General features: G+C 37.7%; 1 protein-coding gene across 1 annotated transcript in view; it reads left to right on the plus strand.

The window, feature by feature from the left end:
* The window catches only part of LOC116272843 (proteasome adapter and scaffold protein ECM29-like), a 50,871-nt gene extending 31,366 nt beyond the window's left edge, over window positions 1-19,505 (plus strand). The window contains exons 2-7 of the mRNA XM_031661673.1: window positions 1,570-1,700; window positions 8,573-8,689; window positions 10,645-10,763; window positions 12,513-12,662; window positions 15,935-16,103; window positions 19,334-19,505. Coding sequence (XP_031517533.1) covers window positions 1,570-1,700; window positions 8,573-8,689; window positions 10,645-10,763; window positions 12,513-12,662; window positions 15,935-16,103; window positions 19,334-19,477 — 830 coding nt within the window. The 3' untranslated portion in view covers window positions 19,478-19,505. The remainder of the gene's footprint in view (window positions 1-1,569; window positions 1,701-8,572; window positions 8,690-10,644; window positions 10,764-12,512; window positions 12,663-15,934; window positions 16,104-19,333) is intronic.
* The last annotated feature ends 41 nt before the right edge of the window (window positions 19,506-19,546 follow it).

Here is a 19,546-nt window from a genome sequence, read left to right on the forward strand (position 1 = left end):
TGTTGCTACTAGGATGTCATTGCTTCTGCCCCTCTCAGAATTGACCGATCGATCTGTTGATCTATCTGTCTGTCTATCCATGTATCTGTCTACATCTCTGTCATTGATCCATCTATTGAGCAATCTGTATCTATGTAATCTATCTTCCTTTAGAAAATTATTGTGGGAAATTTCTGGCAAACACAATAGTAATTTTCAGTATCTGTTATGAAGCTTGAATAATTATCAATTAGTGGCAATCTTGGTTTTACTTATATAACCCCTCCCCAGTGTCTCCTCATTTTTTTTTTTTTAATTTTTTATTCTTTTTGAGACGGAGTCTGGCTCTGTCGTCCAGACTGGAGTGCAGTGGCGCAATCTCGGCTCACTGCAAGCTCTGCCTCCTAGGTTCACACCATTCTCCTGCCTCAGCCTCCCGGGTAGCTGGGACTCCAGGTGCCTGCCACCATGCCCGGCTAATTTTTTGTATTTTTAGTAGAGATGGGTTTCACCGTGTTAAATATAGGATGGCCCCGATGTCCTGACCTTGTGATCCGCCTGCCTCGGCCTCCCAAAGTGCTGGGATTACAGGTGTGAGCCACCACGCCTGGCCGTCTCCTCATTATTTAAAGAAAATTCTACTGGCTATTATTTCACCTGCAGATATTTCCATCTTTATCTCTAAAAAATGACTCCTTTAAATATATATATTTAAATTGAAGTATAGTAGATACAGTAGAAGGTATGAAAGTGTAGAGTTTGATGAATTTTTATAAATGTATTTATCTCTGTAATTACGCAGATTGAAATATAGAACATTTTTAGCTCATTAGAAAACTCCCTAATTCCCATTGACAATTTTTGTAGGGACCTTTAAAAAACAAGCATAATCACAGTACCATTCTAGTACCTAAAACAATTTTAACAGTAATTCCCTAAAATCAAATATCTAGTTGTTTGCGTAGGCTACCCTTTCATCCCCATCTTCCCGCTTGCCCCAGCAGTGTACTGGTTGAAGAAGTTGCCTTGTCTGTAGTTTATCACAGTCTGGGTTTTGCTGAGAGTATCCCCATGGTGTCATTTAACATGTCTCTCATAGTGACTTTCTTGGGGAAACTTGGCTGTTTCTTTCTAACTAGGTAACCCTAACACAGTAATGGGCAGTGATTCTGCCTTTGGAGAAACTTCATCAGTAAGATAATTTCACCAGGGATAGATATATTGTCCCTAATAACTAATGGTTGATTAAAGTTTTGCTCCCTTGTTCTACTAACTAGTTCCAGAAAATGCCTTCAGAAATCTTGTATCCTTTCCAGTATCCAGTTAAAACTGAATAACCTTGCATGTGGGAGAGAATTTTTTTGTTCTTGGGTTTGTTTTCTTCCATTCTAAAAGGTAGACCAGGATAGAACAATTCACCTTTTTGGTGTTGTTTTGTAGCTCTGTCAAAATATCTGTACAGGGCTAGCTATGGTTAAAGTTCTGACTAAAGGATTGCGGTACAGAAGAAAGGAATAAGCTATGAAAATAATTGGTCTTGGTTGTTTTGGTTTGCTAAATTCTCTCTCTTTTTTTCTTTTTATATTATAGATCAGCTTGAACGAGTCTTTTTACGACTTGGCCATGCTGAAACAGATGAACAATTACAGAATATTATATCTAAATTCCTTCCTCCTGTTTTGCTCAAACTATCTAGCACCCAAGAAGGAGTACGTAAAAAGGTAAGCATGTTGGGACAGCTGGGGGAATTAAATAATGAATAAATGAATACACATTATCAAGTGAGTTCTCTGTTCCCATTATTGAATTCTAGGTTTGTGATCTTAATTATGGCCTTTCAAAATGGAGAGTAAGTATAGAACCAGCTTTTATGATTTAAAAGTAGCTTTTGTATCCTTAGCACAGCTGTCTTTAGCACCAACTGTCTACTTGGCATCAGTGCCAGATAATATAATTGAGATAATTATCCTGGAATGGATGGAGACATGATCTGAAATCCATGCCCTTGATTCCAACATGAAAGTCGTGTGGTAATGGGGCAAAAATATTCTTTAGTTAGTTGTTGACAAAGACTATAATTTTAACTAAAAGTAAGCAAAATAAAAAAAATTTAAGCGAAGTATTGTATAGCTCCTGTTTTAGGATTCTGCAAAGTACTCTTACAAAAGGTTGGATAACTGTCACATCAGTATTTTCATTTTCATTTTCTTTCTTTTTTTTGAGATAGGGTCTCACTCTGTCACCCAGGCTGGAGTGCAGTGGCACAATCACAGCTCACAACAGCCTCCATCATCTGGGCTCACGCCATCCTACCTCAGCCTCCCAAGTAGCTGGGACTACAGGTGCAGACCACCATGCCTGGCTGATGTTTAAATTTTTTGTAGAAACAGGGTTTCACTTTGTTGCCCAGGCTGGTCTCAAATTCCTGAGCTCAAGCGATCCACCTGCCTCGGCCTCCCAAAGTGCTGGGATTATAGGTGTGAGCCACTGTGCCTGGCCAGTATTTTTATTTTTTAATGGAACTGTTCTACATGGAACATTTTCCCCTTGAGTTGTAGAATTGTTCATTAGTCTTCCAGTATATTTATAATAGGTCATCCAGTCTTTGAGCTATAGTCAGGTTTTATTCCTTGGGCCACTCTAATTGGCAGTGACTTCCTGGAGGTCTGCCCTGAGAGGATTCCAAAGTCTGATTTGGGTTCAGTGCAGAAAGAGTATCTTTAAGAATGTCTTTTATGTTTATGTTTCTTTACAGGAGGGAATGGCATTCTTGTCATGTATTTGGCATGTCTGCTGTTAATCCTTCTTTGCTGAGATAGACGTGCATTTGATTATATCACTCTTCTATTTAAAACCCTTCTGTGACCTTCTCTTACCCTTAGGATACCAAGGTCTAAAAGGCCCTTCAGGAGTTGATTTCTCTTTACTTACTTAGCTTTATCAGTTTCGTTATTTAGCAGATATTTACTGAGTGCCTTCTATATGCCAAATCTTGGGGATATGGTGATGAATGATGACAACACCTAGTTGGGGAAATCAGTATAACACAGTCAGGCAAATAGTACATAATTATAATTTGTGATACATACCAAGATGGAAAAGGAAAGGATTTTATGAAAGAATATATTTGGGACATAATTTAGACTAAGTGGGGGGTATAAGGGGAGGCCTCTGGTGTGTGCAGGAAGTAGCCAGGCTAAGAGATGGGGGAGACCATTAATAGGCCCTGTGCAGGTGTTCGGAGCAACACACAAAGTGTGATGCTTTCAGGAAATTGGAGAAGGCCACAGTGATGTCTCCAGTGCATGAGAGGAAGCCTGATAGGAGGAAAGAGGTATTCCAGGGGCACTAATTTGAAAGGGTATTGATGGTAGTGCCACCATAACTCTAGCTGTTGGCTGGAGAAAGACTTGGAGTAGAGGCCAAGAGTGGAGAGCTGAAGAGCAAACAGGGAACTTTTGCATTAGTCCAGGCTTAGTATTGTCAGTAGTTTCAACTCATTTACTTTTCTTAGATTTTTTTTTTTTATTTCTTTGTATTTTATTTTTTTATAGAAAGTCATTCAACTCTGTCCATCTACTTTAAATGTTCAGTTTGTATCATTCACTTCTATGATACTATTATTGTTTTTTTAAAAAATAAATTTTATTATGTATATTTGAGGTTTACAATGTGATGTTATAGAATACATATAGATTTTAAATGTTTACTGAAGCAGTTGAGCATATCTTTCTCACATAATTTTGTACTATTACTCTTAATATTCTATTATCATTATTTCAAATGGGAAATTCTATTCTTGTTTCTGATTTTATTACTACCAAAGTTTTAACCTTTTAATCGGCCATTTTGAAAGGAAACCCAGCTTTTAGATTAATGTTCCCTTTTTAACTGTATTTTTTCTATTTTTATTCAAATTATTTCCTTTTTTAGATATGTTTTTCTTGTGTAAAGTTTTAATTTATATAATAATCTGTCAATGCTTCTTATGTGTCAAGAAAAGTGCTAAGGACTTACATCCTCACGAGGTTATGTGAGGTAGGCATTATCCCCATTTTATAGATGAAACTGAGGCTTGGTATGATTAATACACTTGTTTAAGGTCAGATAACAAATGGTCAGGCCAGGATTTGAACCCAGGGCTTTTGAACTTCACAATGTAAGCTTGGCCATCAAGTTAAATGCTTTATTCTTTAATTATAATATGTTTAAAAAAAAGAACCAAAAATGCCCTCAGCTTATGAATTTCTCCTTGATGACTATTTTAGTTACATTTAATAGTTATATTGATGTGCAGTTTGGTCATTTTATCTTTGACTTATTTATAAGAGTGTTGTTTTTAGTTTCAAAATATTTGATATAAAATTTGCCTGGTTTTATTGCATTCTGGTCAGAGATCATAGTGTGCAAATGTTACAGTCCTTCAAAGTGTATTCTAATGTTTGTAAGAAAAGCCTTTCAGAAGATAAAAGGGATACTTCCTGTTTGTGGAATATGGAGCTCAGCATGAGTTATGGCCATTCGTTAGTAACATTGTGCATTTATGTCTTGAACCTGTCTTCCAGTCCTATTATAAGTTGGTAGTCCTGAAGTATAATGTCATACTACTGTTACAGTTTTTCTGATTTTTCTTTCAGTTTTGATAATCTTGGCTTGCTGCATTTTGATGTACAAGTTTAACACCTTGTTTTTATTAATAATTATAGTATTTTATGTATATTTTTTATCTTTTGAATTCCATTTAAGGTTTTTTCTCCAAAACCTGTTTTATCCAAAATTAGTATTGTTAACCATCGCTTTCCTTCTGTCTGATAAATATTTGCCCTAGCCTGCAATTTTAACCTTATTTACTTTGGCTGTATCTCTTAGTACAATGGAAATGTCACATATTTTTGAGGTTTGAATTGAGGGCATTTACATCAGTTATTGTGATTATTAACCTAAATTTTTAAGAAAAAATTTTATTGATACATAATTATACATATTTATGGAGTACATGTGATATTTTGATACCTGCATGTAATATGTAATCAAATAATTTAGTATTTAGGATACTCATCACCTTATTTATTGTTCTTTTGGGTTGGGAACATTTTAGATCTTCTAGCTATTTTGAAATATACATGATTATTAACCTGTTTTATCACTTGGTCTATTTGTCCTTTCCCTCTCTCCCTTTCTTTCCTTCTCTTCCCTTCTTTCACTTTTTCGTTATCAAACTGTCAACACTGGTGTCTTCAAGGGGCTGTGAAAGGACAAGGGAAAAAGGATGCTTGAGATTTTCCACTTGATTTGTTATAATAAATATATCTTTTTATTATAACTTTAAAAAGCAATAAAATAGAATAAAGTAATAAGGATAAATGTAATCATTTTGAACTTAATATATTTAATTTATACTAATAAAATAGCATTTTTATTTGTCCTTGTCAAATTGGTTAAGTTGGAAAACCTTTGGAATAGGGGAAATGGAATCAAACAGCTAAAATAGCCTGTTATATAGTAAGCATTGTGCTAAACTCTCTGACTTATCTTTTCATTAAATATTTACAGTAGCCTTTGAAATGTTATTTGAATTCCACAAGTGATTTTTAAATCTTTCTTGGTTTATAGAGGATTCCAGACAAGATATAACCATATTTAGGAAATTCGCCGATATTTAACGTGACAATAATGCTAGTAGGAAATTAAGTAATTAATCCATTTAAAATTAAAAATAGGCCAAGTGCAGTAGATCATGCCTGTAATCCCAGCACTCTGGGAGGCTGAGGTTGGAAGATAGTTTTGAGACCAGCCTAGGAAACATAGCAAGATCTCATTTCTACCAACAAGAAAGAAAAAAGCCATGCATGGTAGCATGTGCTTGTAGTCCCAGTTACTGCAGTGGCTGAGATAGGAAGATTCCTTGAGACTAGGAGTTCGAGGCTGCAGTTGGCTATGATAATGCCACTGAACTCCACCGTGAGTGACAGAGTGAGACCCTGTCTTGGAAAAAAAAATCAAAATAAATTTATTATTAAAAAAAGCATGTAATTGTGGGCAAGATTCTCTATCTCCATCAGTATAATTTTCTATAGAGTCCCTCTAGGAATCAGCCTAGATTAGAATGTCAGAAGAGGGCTCTTTCCTTTAGACTACTTCCTCCTGATTGTTTTCCCTTGTCCCCTAGCAGTATCACAGATCCAGGACAGATAGGAAGTTTGGATGAAGTATGGATGACAATGCAAGTTTCTAGCTTCTTGGAAGGTATCATGTCTCACTGACAAACACTGTCACTGATGTGAGTTCAAATATCAGTGTTTGAAAAAGTTAAAAAAAATGGGCTCTGGAGTCATATTTTGACTGCTATTTGCTGGCCCAGTATCCTTGGACAAGTTACTTTACTTGAGGCTTCTGCTTCCTCATCTGTGAAATGGGAATGACACCACCTCACTGGTTGTCATGAGAATCATATTAGATAAGGAATGCCTGGGGGAAGAGTGCATAGAAACTGTGTGATAAATGGTAGCTATTTTATTATTACTATTTTATCATTCATTCAACATTGATTACAGAGTTGTTTTTATTCCTAAACATAATTCACCTATTTCGTTATTGCTCTAGATCTCTTGGAATTTTTTGCTGTCACTGTCAAACATCTCCACATCTTTCCTTGTGCGTGCTTTGAGGCTAGAGCACAAATTTCAGAAATGAGGGAGAATAGTGTAAACCTGGCCCTGCAGAATAATTATCTTAAACTCTTGAGTCTTTCTTAGGCAAGACTTTCTACAAATCTTACTTCTCAATGCTCGATTTCTTTTCTCTTGGCAGATAATCTTTTTATTGTAGTATAATTGAGGATTTGACATGAGCCTCTGTACATCCCTTTCTGTCCATGCAAACTGTTGACTTGTCAATTTCTGTTTTGCCCTCTTTTCCCACTTAAAGGAGAGGAAGGTTATTATTTCTTACAAATTATTTGATAGTATCAGATGATATTCAGAATACAATAAAAATGCCTCACACTATTCACAATAGCGACTTGAAACCAACCCAATTGTCCATCAATGATAAACTGCATTAAGAAAATGTGGCAGATATACACCATGGAATACTATGCAGCCATAAAAAAGGATGAGTTCATGTCCTTTGCGGGGACATGGATGAGTCTGGAAACCATCATTCTAAGCAAACTATCACAAGGACAGAAAACCAAACATCACATCTTCTCACTCATAGGTAGGAGTTGAACAACAAGAACACATGGACACAGGGCGGGGAACATCACACCCTGGGGCCTGTTGGGGGGTGGGGACCTGGGGGAGGGATACCATTAGGAGAAATACCTAATGTAAATCACGAGTTGTTGGGTGCAGCAAACCAACATGGCACGTGTATACCTATGTAACAAATCTGTACATTGTACACATGTACCCTAGAACTTAAAGTATAATAAAAACAAACAAAAAGCAACTCCCAGACAAAAATAAAAATGCCTCAGCATTTTGCCAGAATCCTTTCTGCTTTTATGAACTCTTAACCATTCTGGGCTTCAGTCAGACGCAGTGTGCCCCAAACCTTCTTATAACTGATACTCTGCTTGGAACTCATTAATTATTCAGAATTCAGTGTTCCTGTCACTTCCTCCTTGAAGTCCTTCTTGATAGAGCAGATACTTTTCTCTTCTGGAAATCCACTGTATCTTGTATGTCTCTCTCTTCATAGTATTCATGGTATGTTGCAATAATCTGTTCTTCTTGGGGGACATGCTTCAGTCTAGGCCCAACTTGGATCTCAACTTTAACTAAAGGCCATCGTAAAAATAAATTCACTTGGCTGGGCGTGGTAGCTCACACCTGTAATCCCAGCACTTTGGGAGGCCTAAGTGGGTGGATTGCTTGAGATCAGGAGTTTGAGACCAGCCTAGACAACATGATGAAACTGCGTCTTTACTAGAATACAAAAATTAGCCAGGTGTGATGGCTGGTACCTGTAATCCCAGCTACTCGGGAGGCGGAGGCAGGGGAAATGCTTGAACTCAGAAGGCGGAGGTTGCAGTGAGCTGAGATCACACCAGTACATGCTAACCTGGGCAACAGAGCGAGATTCCGTGTCAAAAATTAAAAAGCCAGGTGCAGTGGCTTATGCCTGTAATACGAGCACTTTGGGAGGCAGAGGTGGGCAGATCGTGAAGTCAGGAGTTCGAGACCAGCAGGCCAACATGGTGAAAAAATAGAAAAATTAACTGGGCATGCTGGCGCATGCCTGTAATCCCAGCTATTCGGGAGGCTGAGGCAGAAGAATTGCTTGAATTGGGGAGGTGGAGGTTGCAGTGAGCCAAGATTGTGCCACTGCACTCCAGCCTGCACGACAGAGCAAGACTCTGAAAAAAGAAAAAAAGAAATTCACTAGTGCATAGATTTTTGGGAGACAGTATTTTTGAACAAGACTCATGTAGTGTATACTCCCTTTCTGGGATGTAAAATTTACACCCTTTAAAAGAACAAAGTAGCTACTATTCACTAACATAGATAACATCTGAGAAATGAATTTTAAGATGAGTGGTTTTTAAGATATGCTCAATAACTTCAGTTCCCATCTCTCTGTATTTTAGGTAATGGAACTGCTGGTGCATCTGAATAAACGTATAAAAAGCCGCCCCAAAATACAACTTCCAGTAGAGACACTGTTGGTTCAGTACCAGGACCCTGCTGCAGTTTCCTTTGTCACAGTGAGTGTTGTATTGGAATATTTTCTGACTCATAGCAAATTTTCTTCCCTAACATTTATCAGATGTCATCAACATATTGGCAAGCTTAAAATTTCACCTTAGACCACTTCTAAATGAAACATGAGTTTTTTTTTTTTTTTTTTTTTAAATGACATACTGTTTTTCCACTGAGTACCAATCCAGAGGAAATGCTACTTTACAGTAGCAGGGTAATGAGTGGCTGTTTACATTGGGCAAAGGAATGTCGGTGAAATGACTTGTCAGGTATGTTGTTATATAAAATAATGATTTGATTTTTGGTAAGAGACTATATGAGATGGGTCTGAATAGAGGGAAATGTTATACGGCTTGGGCACAAATAAAGCATAATGGAGGAAAAAAATGAGTAAAATGGCAAAAAATAAAGTGAATTTTAAAAAATCTTGTGTTTTTGATGTGTATTCAGAAAGATAACTTTTTTATAAAGTGGAGTAAATCTGACTGGTAAGAAACATTCCTTTTAAAGTGTTGTCTTCATAAAAATTAAATGTAAAAAATGTTGGTGCTGTGTGATGGCAGGTGATGTTTTTTTCCTGGTCCTTGTAGTTCCTAGCATTGAGGCAGAATCGATTGAATCTTATCTAACCTCTGGAGTCACAAACCTTTTGGAGCCTGTTATTGGTCCAGACGTCATTTTGTCTGTGCCTGTTCTGGATATTTGGCTCAATTACACATTTCCTTTCTTTAAGCAAATAGGAACACTGTGTGCCAATAAAAATGCCAAATATAATTTATTTAAAGAAATAATCTTATGAAGCCCATTTACTTTAGTAAATAATTCTTCAGAGGCCAGGCACGTTGCCTCATGCCTATAATCCCAGCACTTTAGGAGGTTGAGGCGGGCTGATCATGAGGTCAGGAGTTCAAGACCAGCCTGGCCAACATAGTGAAACCCCATCTCTACTAAAAATACAAAAATTAGCCGGGCGTGGTGGCGCATGCTTGTAGTCCCAGCCACTTGGGATGCTGAGGCAGGGGAATCACTTGAACCTCAGAGGTGGAGGTTGCAGTGAGCCAGGATTGCACCACTGCACTCCAGCCTGGGTGACAGAGCGAGACTCCATCTTCGGGGGAAAAAAATAAAAAAGCTTCAGAAAAGCAATTCTTAATCTTATCTGTAAATCCAGGTATCTGTTTATGGGTTTGCTTAAAATGCAGTATTCACACAGATTATAGTGATACCGGTTGAGTATCCCTTATCTGAAATGCTTGGGACCAAAAGTGTTTTGGATTTTGGAATAGTTGCATCATACTTACCTGATTTAGCATCCCAAATCCAAAATCTGAAATGCCGCAAGGAGCATTTCCTTTCTGTGTCTTGTTAGCACTCGTAAAATTCCAGATTTTGTAGCATTTTGAATTTCAGATTTTCAAATTTGGGATGCTCAGCCTTGCACAGACACGCAGCACTCAATTTCCTTTGGTTCATCCTGCATTGGTGAGTTACTGGAATGAGGAACCACAGAGTGCTGCAGTATACTAAGTTTGTTTTAGTCATTTGACCAGTGAGAAATGGCAGTCTAGGATTTGTCAACACCTCATCTCCTCCTAGCTTGTAAGGATTAATGCAACAGGCTGGGAGATCTGATGCTAATGTGTAGTGTGTAGGTGTAAATAGGTTGAATGATTATTTTTTTCTTCTCCACGATAAACTGCATATATGAATGCTTTAGATTAGTCCATGCTACCTCACATTTGACCTACTTTAAAGCAAGCATTTTGAATAAGTTGGACTGGAATTCTTCCTCTGAGATACAGTAGTTGGTAAAGGTGCAGTAAACATGTGGAGGGAGGATGAGTCACGTTTACAATGTCTTTGTTGTAACCATAACTCTCTTAAGTTATCAATCATATATTTTCATTGAAATCATAGAGTATTTCCTTCACACTCACTTGCTTTTCTCTTATTGCATTAGAATTTTACTATAATTTATGTTAAAATGGGCTATCCTCGCCTACCAGTGGAAAAACAATGTGAACTGGCCCCTACGCTTCTTACTGCCATGGAAGGGAAGCCTCAGCCACAGCAGGATAGGTACGGTTTCCTCAATTATCTAATTTCCCTCCTACAGGAGTCAACAACTGCCTTTCAAATATTAGTTCACATGTTTGGTTTTACTTGAGCAAATGGGAGGTCTTGAGCTGTTTTAGCTGACAAATAATAGAATTTTCCATGGTACCTCAAAGTTACTGTTTCGTTAATACTATCATAAAATTTCTTGATGTGAACATTGAAAAATGTGCAGAACTAACAACATTTATCTAAGTGTGTGCATTTTTTTGGCTAGTTATCTTGAAGCAGTTAATTTTATGTGATTGCAAAAATTAGAATTAAAAATCCTTTGCATCAAAACATTTCTATATTGGAAGATGTAAAGTTTCACAGTGGTTTTCTTAAGGAACAGAGCACTCGTTTGTATTGTTTTGGGAACTGGAGAGGTGAAAAGGGTTTTAGATAACATCATTTGTTTCTAGGCTTAGGCAAAAGTTCTTTGTTGTAGCCCTGTCATAGTGAGAATCATGATGAAGAGTGCAGAAGTATAGAGGAAAGATGGAGTGAAATCATATTTTCAGTTCACCTTTTAGTGCATATTCATTTTTAAAGAAATGCTGTAATACAGAAGAAGTTTACAAGTAAAATTAATAGACATTATAAGCACTGTGAAATTGTTTTCGGATGTTTTAAGAGTATCAAAAGATGTTAGTGAAAGGAATTACTGAGGCCTGTTACTTAAATTCATGCAGTGGAAATTTTAATATTATATTCAAAATATTAATACGATTGATTTTTAATTTTTAGAATAACTTTAGTTGTGGAATATATATATATATATTTTGAGATGAAATCTCACTGTGTCGCCCAGGCTGGAGTGCAATGATGCAATCTTGGCTCACTGCAACCTCTGCCTCCCGAGTTGAAGTGATTCTCCTGCCTCAATCTCCTGAGTAACTGGGATTACAGCTGCCTGCCACCATGGCCAGCAAACTTTTTGTATTTTTAGAAGAGATGGGGTTTTACCATGTTGGCCAGGCTGGTCACGAACTCCTGACCTCAGATGATCTGCCCACCTTGGCTTCCCAGAGTGCTGGGGTTACAGGCATGAGCCACTGTGCCTGACTGAAAATAATTCTTTATTTTTATTTATTTATTTATTTATTGAGATGGAGTCTTGTGCTGTCACCCAGGCAGTGTTGTGATCTTGACTCACTGCAAGCTCCGCCTCCTGGGTTCACACCGTTCTCCTGCCTCAGCCTCCTGAGTAGCTGGGACTACAGGCGCCCGCCACTGGGCCCGGCTGATTTTTTGTACTTTTAGTAGAGGCAGGGTTTCACCATGGTCTCTATCTCCTAACCTTGTGATCTGCCCGCCTCGGCTTCCCAAAGTGCTGGGATTACAGGCAAGAGCCACTGTGCCTGGCCTGGAAAATAATTCTTTATGAAAAGACAAATTGTAAGTTGAACTTTACTTAAGATTTCATATAAAATCTCTTGTGGAAACTTTAGATATTAACATTGAGCCCATTTTATGTATTTTTTTCGGATAATTTTAGTGAGGAGCCAGATTGGCTAAATGCTAATCATCACTCAATATACTGAACTTTCAATAAAAAAGAATTCTAGGCCAGTCCCTATATCAGGACTTTGTAAATTAGTGGTGTTGAAAAGGAACGTCTCTTGCTTAAAACTGCTAGTTTTTGTTATGTGATTTTTGTTTTGTCTGTGTTTTGCATGTATAAAAATCTCATTTTTTAAGTGGTTGCAATAAATGTAATTGTTTTTTCAGCTTAATGCATCTTTTAATACCAACCCTTTTTCACATGAAATACCCTGTTGAATCATCAAAATCAGCTTCTCCATTTAATCTTGCTGAGAAACCAAAGACTGTGCAGCTGCTTTTGGACTTCATGCTAGATGTCCTTCTGATGCCTTATGGGTGAGTTAAAAAATAAAAACAAAGCAATCTTGTTCTTGACTGCTTTTACTATGTGGAGTTAAATACTATTTTAAATGATTCAACTCTCACTAGTAAATGAATGCATCTCAACATCATTTATGTTTATAGAGATTTTTTTCTTCTAAACCTCTTCTAAACTTCAGCTCCACTGCTTATTGGCCTTACAAATGCTGAGTTGCTGTTATGATTTTTAGACTCTACCTGCCTAAGGTGAAATCAGTCTTCCCCCATAAAAATAGTTCCTCTTAGGCCAAGGTGGGAGGATCACTGGGAGCTAGGAGTTTCAGACTAGCCTGGGTAACAGAGCAAGACTCTCTCAAAAAAAAAAAAGTTTCTCTTTTAAATTTGCTATCAGTGCTATGATGGTTCTCTTTGCCACCTAGCCATACAATGATAAATTGTCTCCAGCTTTTTTCTTCTTTGTTGCTGCAATATCAGTTGCATACTGCCTCCTTCCTTCTCCTTGCTGTGTCTGGAACCCTTCCCACTGCTATTGTCTAGTTTTACCTCTTTTCAACTCTTGTCATAATTTCTTTCCCAGCGGCTCCACTTCTTCAAATCTCTCTATACCACCTCTCTGTGCTTTACCGGATTTTCAAAACACAGATCTCATCAGGCAACACCTTAAAATCCTTGGTTTCTCATATCCTGTCATTATGCATTTCATGCACTCTTATGTGTCCTTGCTGTTTATTTTTAAGAGAATGCCTTTCTGTCCGCCTAGAATGCTTCTTCAAAAAAAGAAAGAAAGAAAACAACAGAAAGACACTTCGAAAAACAGCATCCTGGCCAGGTGCAGTGGCTCACACCTGTAATCTCAGCACTTTGGGAGGCCGAGGCAGAACAGATCCCTTGAGCCCAGAAGTTTGAGACCAGCCTAGGCAAAATGGCAAAACCCTATTTCTACAAAAAAATACAAAAATTAGTCAGGCCCCATGGCATGCACCTGTAGTCCCAGTTACTTGGGAGGCTGAGGCTGGAGTTTTGATTGAGCCTGGGAGGTTGAGGCTGTAGTGAGCTATGATCATGCCACTGCACTCCAACCTGGTGACAGAACAATACCCTGTCTCAAAAACAAAAAAAAGAAAAAAACATCCTAAACTGGCCTAAATGTCAACTCCGTTTGTCTCTGACAAATTTCTTCTCCTAGGCAGATATAATTGCACTATTTTCTGTGTCATAAAAACACGAAATACCTGCCTATATGGCCACTGTGTGTTTTTGCCACATTGTAGACATTTCCATCTCCCCTAGTAGATGGTGAGCCCCTTGTAGTCATGTAGCTTTGGTCTCTGGCATAGAGCCCGGATTGTGATCTACTTCTAGTCTACTTACTTTGTCCCTCTGCCAGATAAATTTTTCCAAAATGCTGGTTTCATCTTGTTTCTTTCCTGATCACAAAATTACGTGTACATGATAAGCTAGGCATGTGGAGCTCCGTATCATTTGTTTCTCAATCCAGGAACGAGAGTTCATGCGGTGTGATGAACAAATTTGTTCTCCTCCTGCCCCTCTTGTTTGGAAGCCCAATTTTCTGGGCCTTCAGTCACTCCATGTTCACTCTCACCACCTGTTATATCATTTCTTATTTCTCAGCAGTTTCTTTGCTTCTGATAAAATGGCAGATGCTATTACATGTGTTAGGTTGTTACTGTCTCAGCTTACTCCAGATGGCAGAGACTCGATGTTACATCTCCTTATATTCCTCTGTCTTGTGTTTAGGATGATGTTTGTTTGTTTGAGACAGGGTCTCACTCTGTCACCCAGGCTGGTGTGCAGTGGTAACTCAATGCAGCCTTGACCTCCTGGGTTCAAGCAATCCTCTCACCTCAGCCTTCTGGGTAGCTGGCACTACAGGTGCGCGCCACCATGCCCAGCTAATTTTTTTGTATTTTTTGTAGAGATAGGGGGTCACCATGTTGCCTAGGCTGGTTTCAAACTCCTGGGCTCAAGCGATCCTCCCACCTTGGCATCCCGAATTATAGGCCTGGACCTATATTGGGCCAGGGGATTATAGGCCTGAGCCACCACACCCAGCCTTAGGATGTTTTATGCAGTATTAAGATGTATTAACTTATTGATTGATTTACTTAATGCCACCAGTCTTGCTACAACTTAGAAATAAAAAAACTTCCTTTTATATTTGTTAAATCAGGAGGCAGCCAGAATGACAGGTGATGATGGCTTTGGTAGATAAACCTTGAAATTCAGATTTACCTTAGGAACATGATGTAACCAAGCCAGTGATTCCTCACATTTTTCTTATTAATGAGAACTTGGGTCATTTATATAATAACATTAAAGCGATTCCTTAGGAGATTTTTAAAAAATAGATAAATTTAGGAATTGAATAAATATGACATGTAAGTAATGTGGAATAATTTACTGTCCTATCAGGTTCTAAGTGTTTTCTTGAACTTTTATTATAGTGGATATTTTATTATAATATCCAATATGATAATGGAATTTAATAGCATAGATCTTTAGTTTTAAGAGATTTGAATTAATATTTATATCAAAAACTTCGTTTTGTAGATGAGTAATAACAGTTTAATTGCATCAAAATGAATTTCTTGGAGATCTTATTTCTCTACCATAGAAGCTTAAATGAAATAGGGATGATAAATTAACCAGGTGGTGCAAAGGGCTTTGAACATGTAATGGGAAAAGTCAGTTCTTGTGTAACTTTTCTTCTTTGGGCCCTTTTGAGTTTTTTCATTTTGGGGACTTTGTGTCTTATGTGGTACGCCATTTGGAGGTTTCAGTGGGTTTTCTAATGTAGGGATAAAGACCTCAGTTCAGGGAGGATTGAAGGTGAATTACAGCTTCGTAGAAATGAGAATGACTGTAAAAATACTCTGGGTATAGTACAATAGCTCCTCCCAGTCCCCTTTGTCAACAAACTTTTCTCCATATTTGGCAGCTCAAAACTCAGAATGTGGTGATTCTGGAGTAGCTATTGGAGCAATCATTTATAGATGGAGAATGATCAAAATATTTATATTCATTGTTGGTAACAGTTGTAGTTCATTTGTAACCAAGTTAAATGACATGTTCTTCTGGTTAGTTGGCTGAAGATATATCTTTTCTAGATACCTTAAAATATTTTTATGATGAAATTTTAATTTCAAGTGTTCATTCTTCTAGTAAAATACAGTAGGAGGACAGTATATGATTGAATGTTTTGTATGCATATATAGATGTAAATGCTTGTGTTTTTATAGAGGGTTAAAGTGTTATTTCCTTTCCAGTTACGTGTTAAATGAATCCCAGAGTCGCCAAAATTCATCTTCAGCACAGGGTTCTTCTTCAAACAGTGGAGGAGGTTCTGGAATTCCACAGCCTCCTCCGGGAATGAGCTTTTATGCAGCTAAACGAGTTATTGGTGATAACCCATGGACACCTGAACAATTGGAACAGGTATCACACACTGTTTGCTCATAATAGTACTTGATTGTGGACATTTGCCCCTATGAAGTTCATGAACCATATAAAACATAGTTCTAGTATATTCAGGCTCTCCATTGAAAAATGTTTGAAAGGAGCAGTTGATGTAATGTGTTCTGTTCATGCTAGTTATTTATTAAGCCCTAGGGGCAGGGAGGAGTGGGACATGCTGTTTAGTTTTTCTAATATTGCTTACATATTTCAAGTATAAAACACAACTCACTTATAAATTGAATATGTTTAACTTTTGTCATTTAAAAATTTTCTTTAACTTTTGTCATTTTAATTCTTAAATTGTAGGTTAAATTATCATCTAGCTTTTATGGTGCAGTTAAAGTACTATTTTTCTTACATTATTCAACTTTTAAGGGCTGTACATTTTATGTAAAGTGAGGAGCCCCAGCACTTCACAGGTGACAATGTGGGGAAAAGCATGACTCCCTGTTATATTACTTCTTGGGAATTTAAAAATTGGCATTAAGAATTTTATTCTGGATTTAAACAGGACACAGATGTTCTCTGAGCAGCTTTTAAAAATGACTGGTGCTCTACAGAGAAGGTGCCTCACTGTGTCTGTGTCATCAGGCACTTCAGGGAAGAACAGATGAGATCAGTATGTAATTATTTTGGAATTCAAGCAACATGGGTTAGTCTTCTGATCCTTCCTTTATTTCTCCATGGCAGTCTAAATGATTTGATCCTTTTTTTGGGGGGAATGTAAGTGACCATTGATTAAAACAGTGTTCCTAGGAGAGGGAAAAAGAGGCAAGTGGGGCATTCTTGGCATTCACAAATTTATAGAATGTTTTATTCAGTAAGGGGTATAATTGATTTGATCTCCTTCTTCATGCTTTATGGATTTTTTTTTTTTCCTCCTTAAACTATTATGTAAGTAAGAAAGGTAAAGAATTAACAGAAGCTACTCTTTATTGAGTGCAATCTATGTGACAGGCACTGTACTGGGTACTTTGAATACAATATCTCATTCAACTGTCACAGCAACCCAGTGAAGTATAGAAATTGTTAGTTCCATTTTCTGAAAGGCATGGAGGTTTTGAGATTTACCAGGGTCTCACTTTTAGTACCAGGCTTTGAATCTGGGATTATCTGAGGGTTAAAGCTACAAATGCTGGAGAAAAATTGTTATAGTTCAATTATAATCTTAAATTGGTCATTATTTGCCAATACGCGTCTGTGTGTATTTTGTCAGTTTCATAATCTAGTGCTGAAACGAACAGTTTAGTTTCAGGGGTGAAAGCTGTTTCCTCTAATTTTAAAATATCTCTTTGTTTTATACTTTTTCTTCCAAGTAAAACATGTTTTTGCTAATTATAAACCTAATGTAAATATTCAAGTAATTAAGAATAGTAGAGAAATTAAAAATTAAGGGGCTGGATGCATTGGCTCAGGCCTGTAATGCCAGCCCTTCGGGAGGCTGAGGCGAGTGAATCGCTTGAGGCCAGGAGTTCGAGACCAGCCTGAGCAACAGAGTGAGACCCTGTCTCTATTAAAAATACAAAAATTAGCTGGGCGTGGTGGTACCCGCCTGTAACCCTAGCTACGTGGGAAGCTGAGGCATGAAAATCACTTGAACCCAGGAGGTGGGGGTTGCTGTGAGCTGAGATCGTGCCACTGCATTCCAGGCTGGGCAGTAGAGCAAGTCTCTGAGTAAAAATAAATAAATAAATAAAAAAGGCCAGGTGTGGTGGCTCATGCCTGTAAACCCAGCACTTTGGGAGGCCATGTTGGGCAGATCGCTTGAGGTCAGGAGTTCGAGGCCAGCCTGGCCAACATGGCAAAACCCCATCTCTACTAAGAAAACAAAACAAAAACAAAAGTTAGCCAGGCATGGTGGTGTGTGCCTGTAGTCCCAGCTACTGGGGAGGTTGAGGCACGAGAATTGCTTGAACCCAGAGGCAGAGGTTGCAGTGAGCCAAGACTGCGCCACTGCACTCCAGCCTGGGTGACAGAGCAAGACTCTGTCTCAAAAAAAAAAAGTTACCTGGAATCCTGTCACACTAGTTTGTCATCTGTCTACAGTTTGCTCTGTGCATGTGTGTATGTGTTCACAGTTTTAAATAATACATTTCTACTTGTCATGTAATACATTGTTTGTAGTTTGCTTTTTATATTGAACAGTATTTTGAATTTTTAAAAAAGTAATTCGTTTGAATGTTTGCATACAATTGTATGTGATATTTTTTAACCAGTCTCCTATTGATGGACATCTGTATCATTTTCTGTTTTCTTTACGTATTTTTTGTTTAGTTTATATCTTTGTGTACTTGACTTCCATAAGTGTCTTTTTTATGGCTGTACAAATGTTTGAATCTTTTCTATTGTAGCTGTTGTTAAAAGTAAGTTGTGTTGAGCGGGGGAGGGAAGGCAGGTCCTTTTTTGATCTGTTATACTTTTTTAAATTGTGTTTTTTTCTCATTTAATAATTGTAAAACTTTATTAATCCTAGTATATGTGAAAACTGTTATGTGACGATTTTTTAAGATGAAAATGAAATTTTATTTTTTCAGGTATATTATCCTGAATACAGTCATTTGTAGTGAAATTCATAGCATCTTTACATTGCATGAAGTTCTAAGCAGAATCTCTCTTTAGTCTGTTTCATTTCAACCAGTCAATTAAATTGAAAACTGTTTGATTAGAATTTCACTTGTATTGAGTAGCTAACATTTGAAATCGTATCCTTTGTATGTTAGCAATAGAGTGAAACTCCATGGAATGTGAGTTGTTTAGTTCTTTTTGAACTGTCAGGAAAATCCATGGGGCACTTTATTCCTGGTGTACCACTGTCTTATCTGGAGGCCCCAAATTTGGACTTCAAGACTTCATCACTCTAGAGAGGCTGTGTAACTTCACTAGGGTGGCTGTGTATCATAATAATTTTGGAGTCAGAGAGACTTGGGTTTGAATCCTGCCTTAATTGTTTACCAGTGTCTTAAAGCCTTGCCTCAGTATTTTTAGCTAAAAAATGGGTATAATGATTGATAGCTTGTGAGGATTAAGTGAAATTATGAATATATGTGCTTTAGTATAGTCCCTGGCACATTGTAAGCCCAAGTAAGAGCTGCTACTGTTGTTACTGCTCATCTTTGGTTTGTGACCACACTGATATGTTAAGCAGTACTTTGAGTGGGTGTCCCTTGCTCCCCTGACTGTTCTTTCTCCTTGCCTTCATTTGTCTACAGTGCAAATTGGGAATCGTGAAATTCATAGAAGCTGAACAGGTGCCTGAACTCGAGGCTGTTCTCCATTTGGTGATTGCTTCTAGTGACACACGCCACAGTGTGGCAACGGCAGCAGACCTGGAGTTGAAAAGCAAACAGAGGTAACTACTTCTCTGTAAGCTTTCAAGATTGAAAGGGCTGGATTTCTCAAAGCTTACTTGCCACATGTATGTG

Source organism: Papio anubis, unplaced genomic scaffold (assembly GCF_008728515.1).
Source record: "Papio anubis isolate 15944 unplaced genomic scaffold, Panubis1.0 scaffold223, whole genome shotgun sequence".
In the NCBI taxonomy this organism is placed as follows: domain Eukaryota; kingdom Metazoa; phylum Chordata; class Mammalia; order Primates; family Cercopithecidae; genus Papio; species Papio anubis.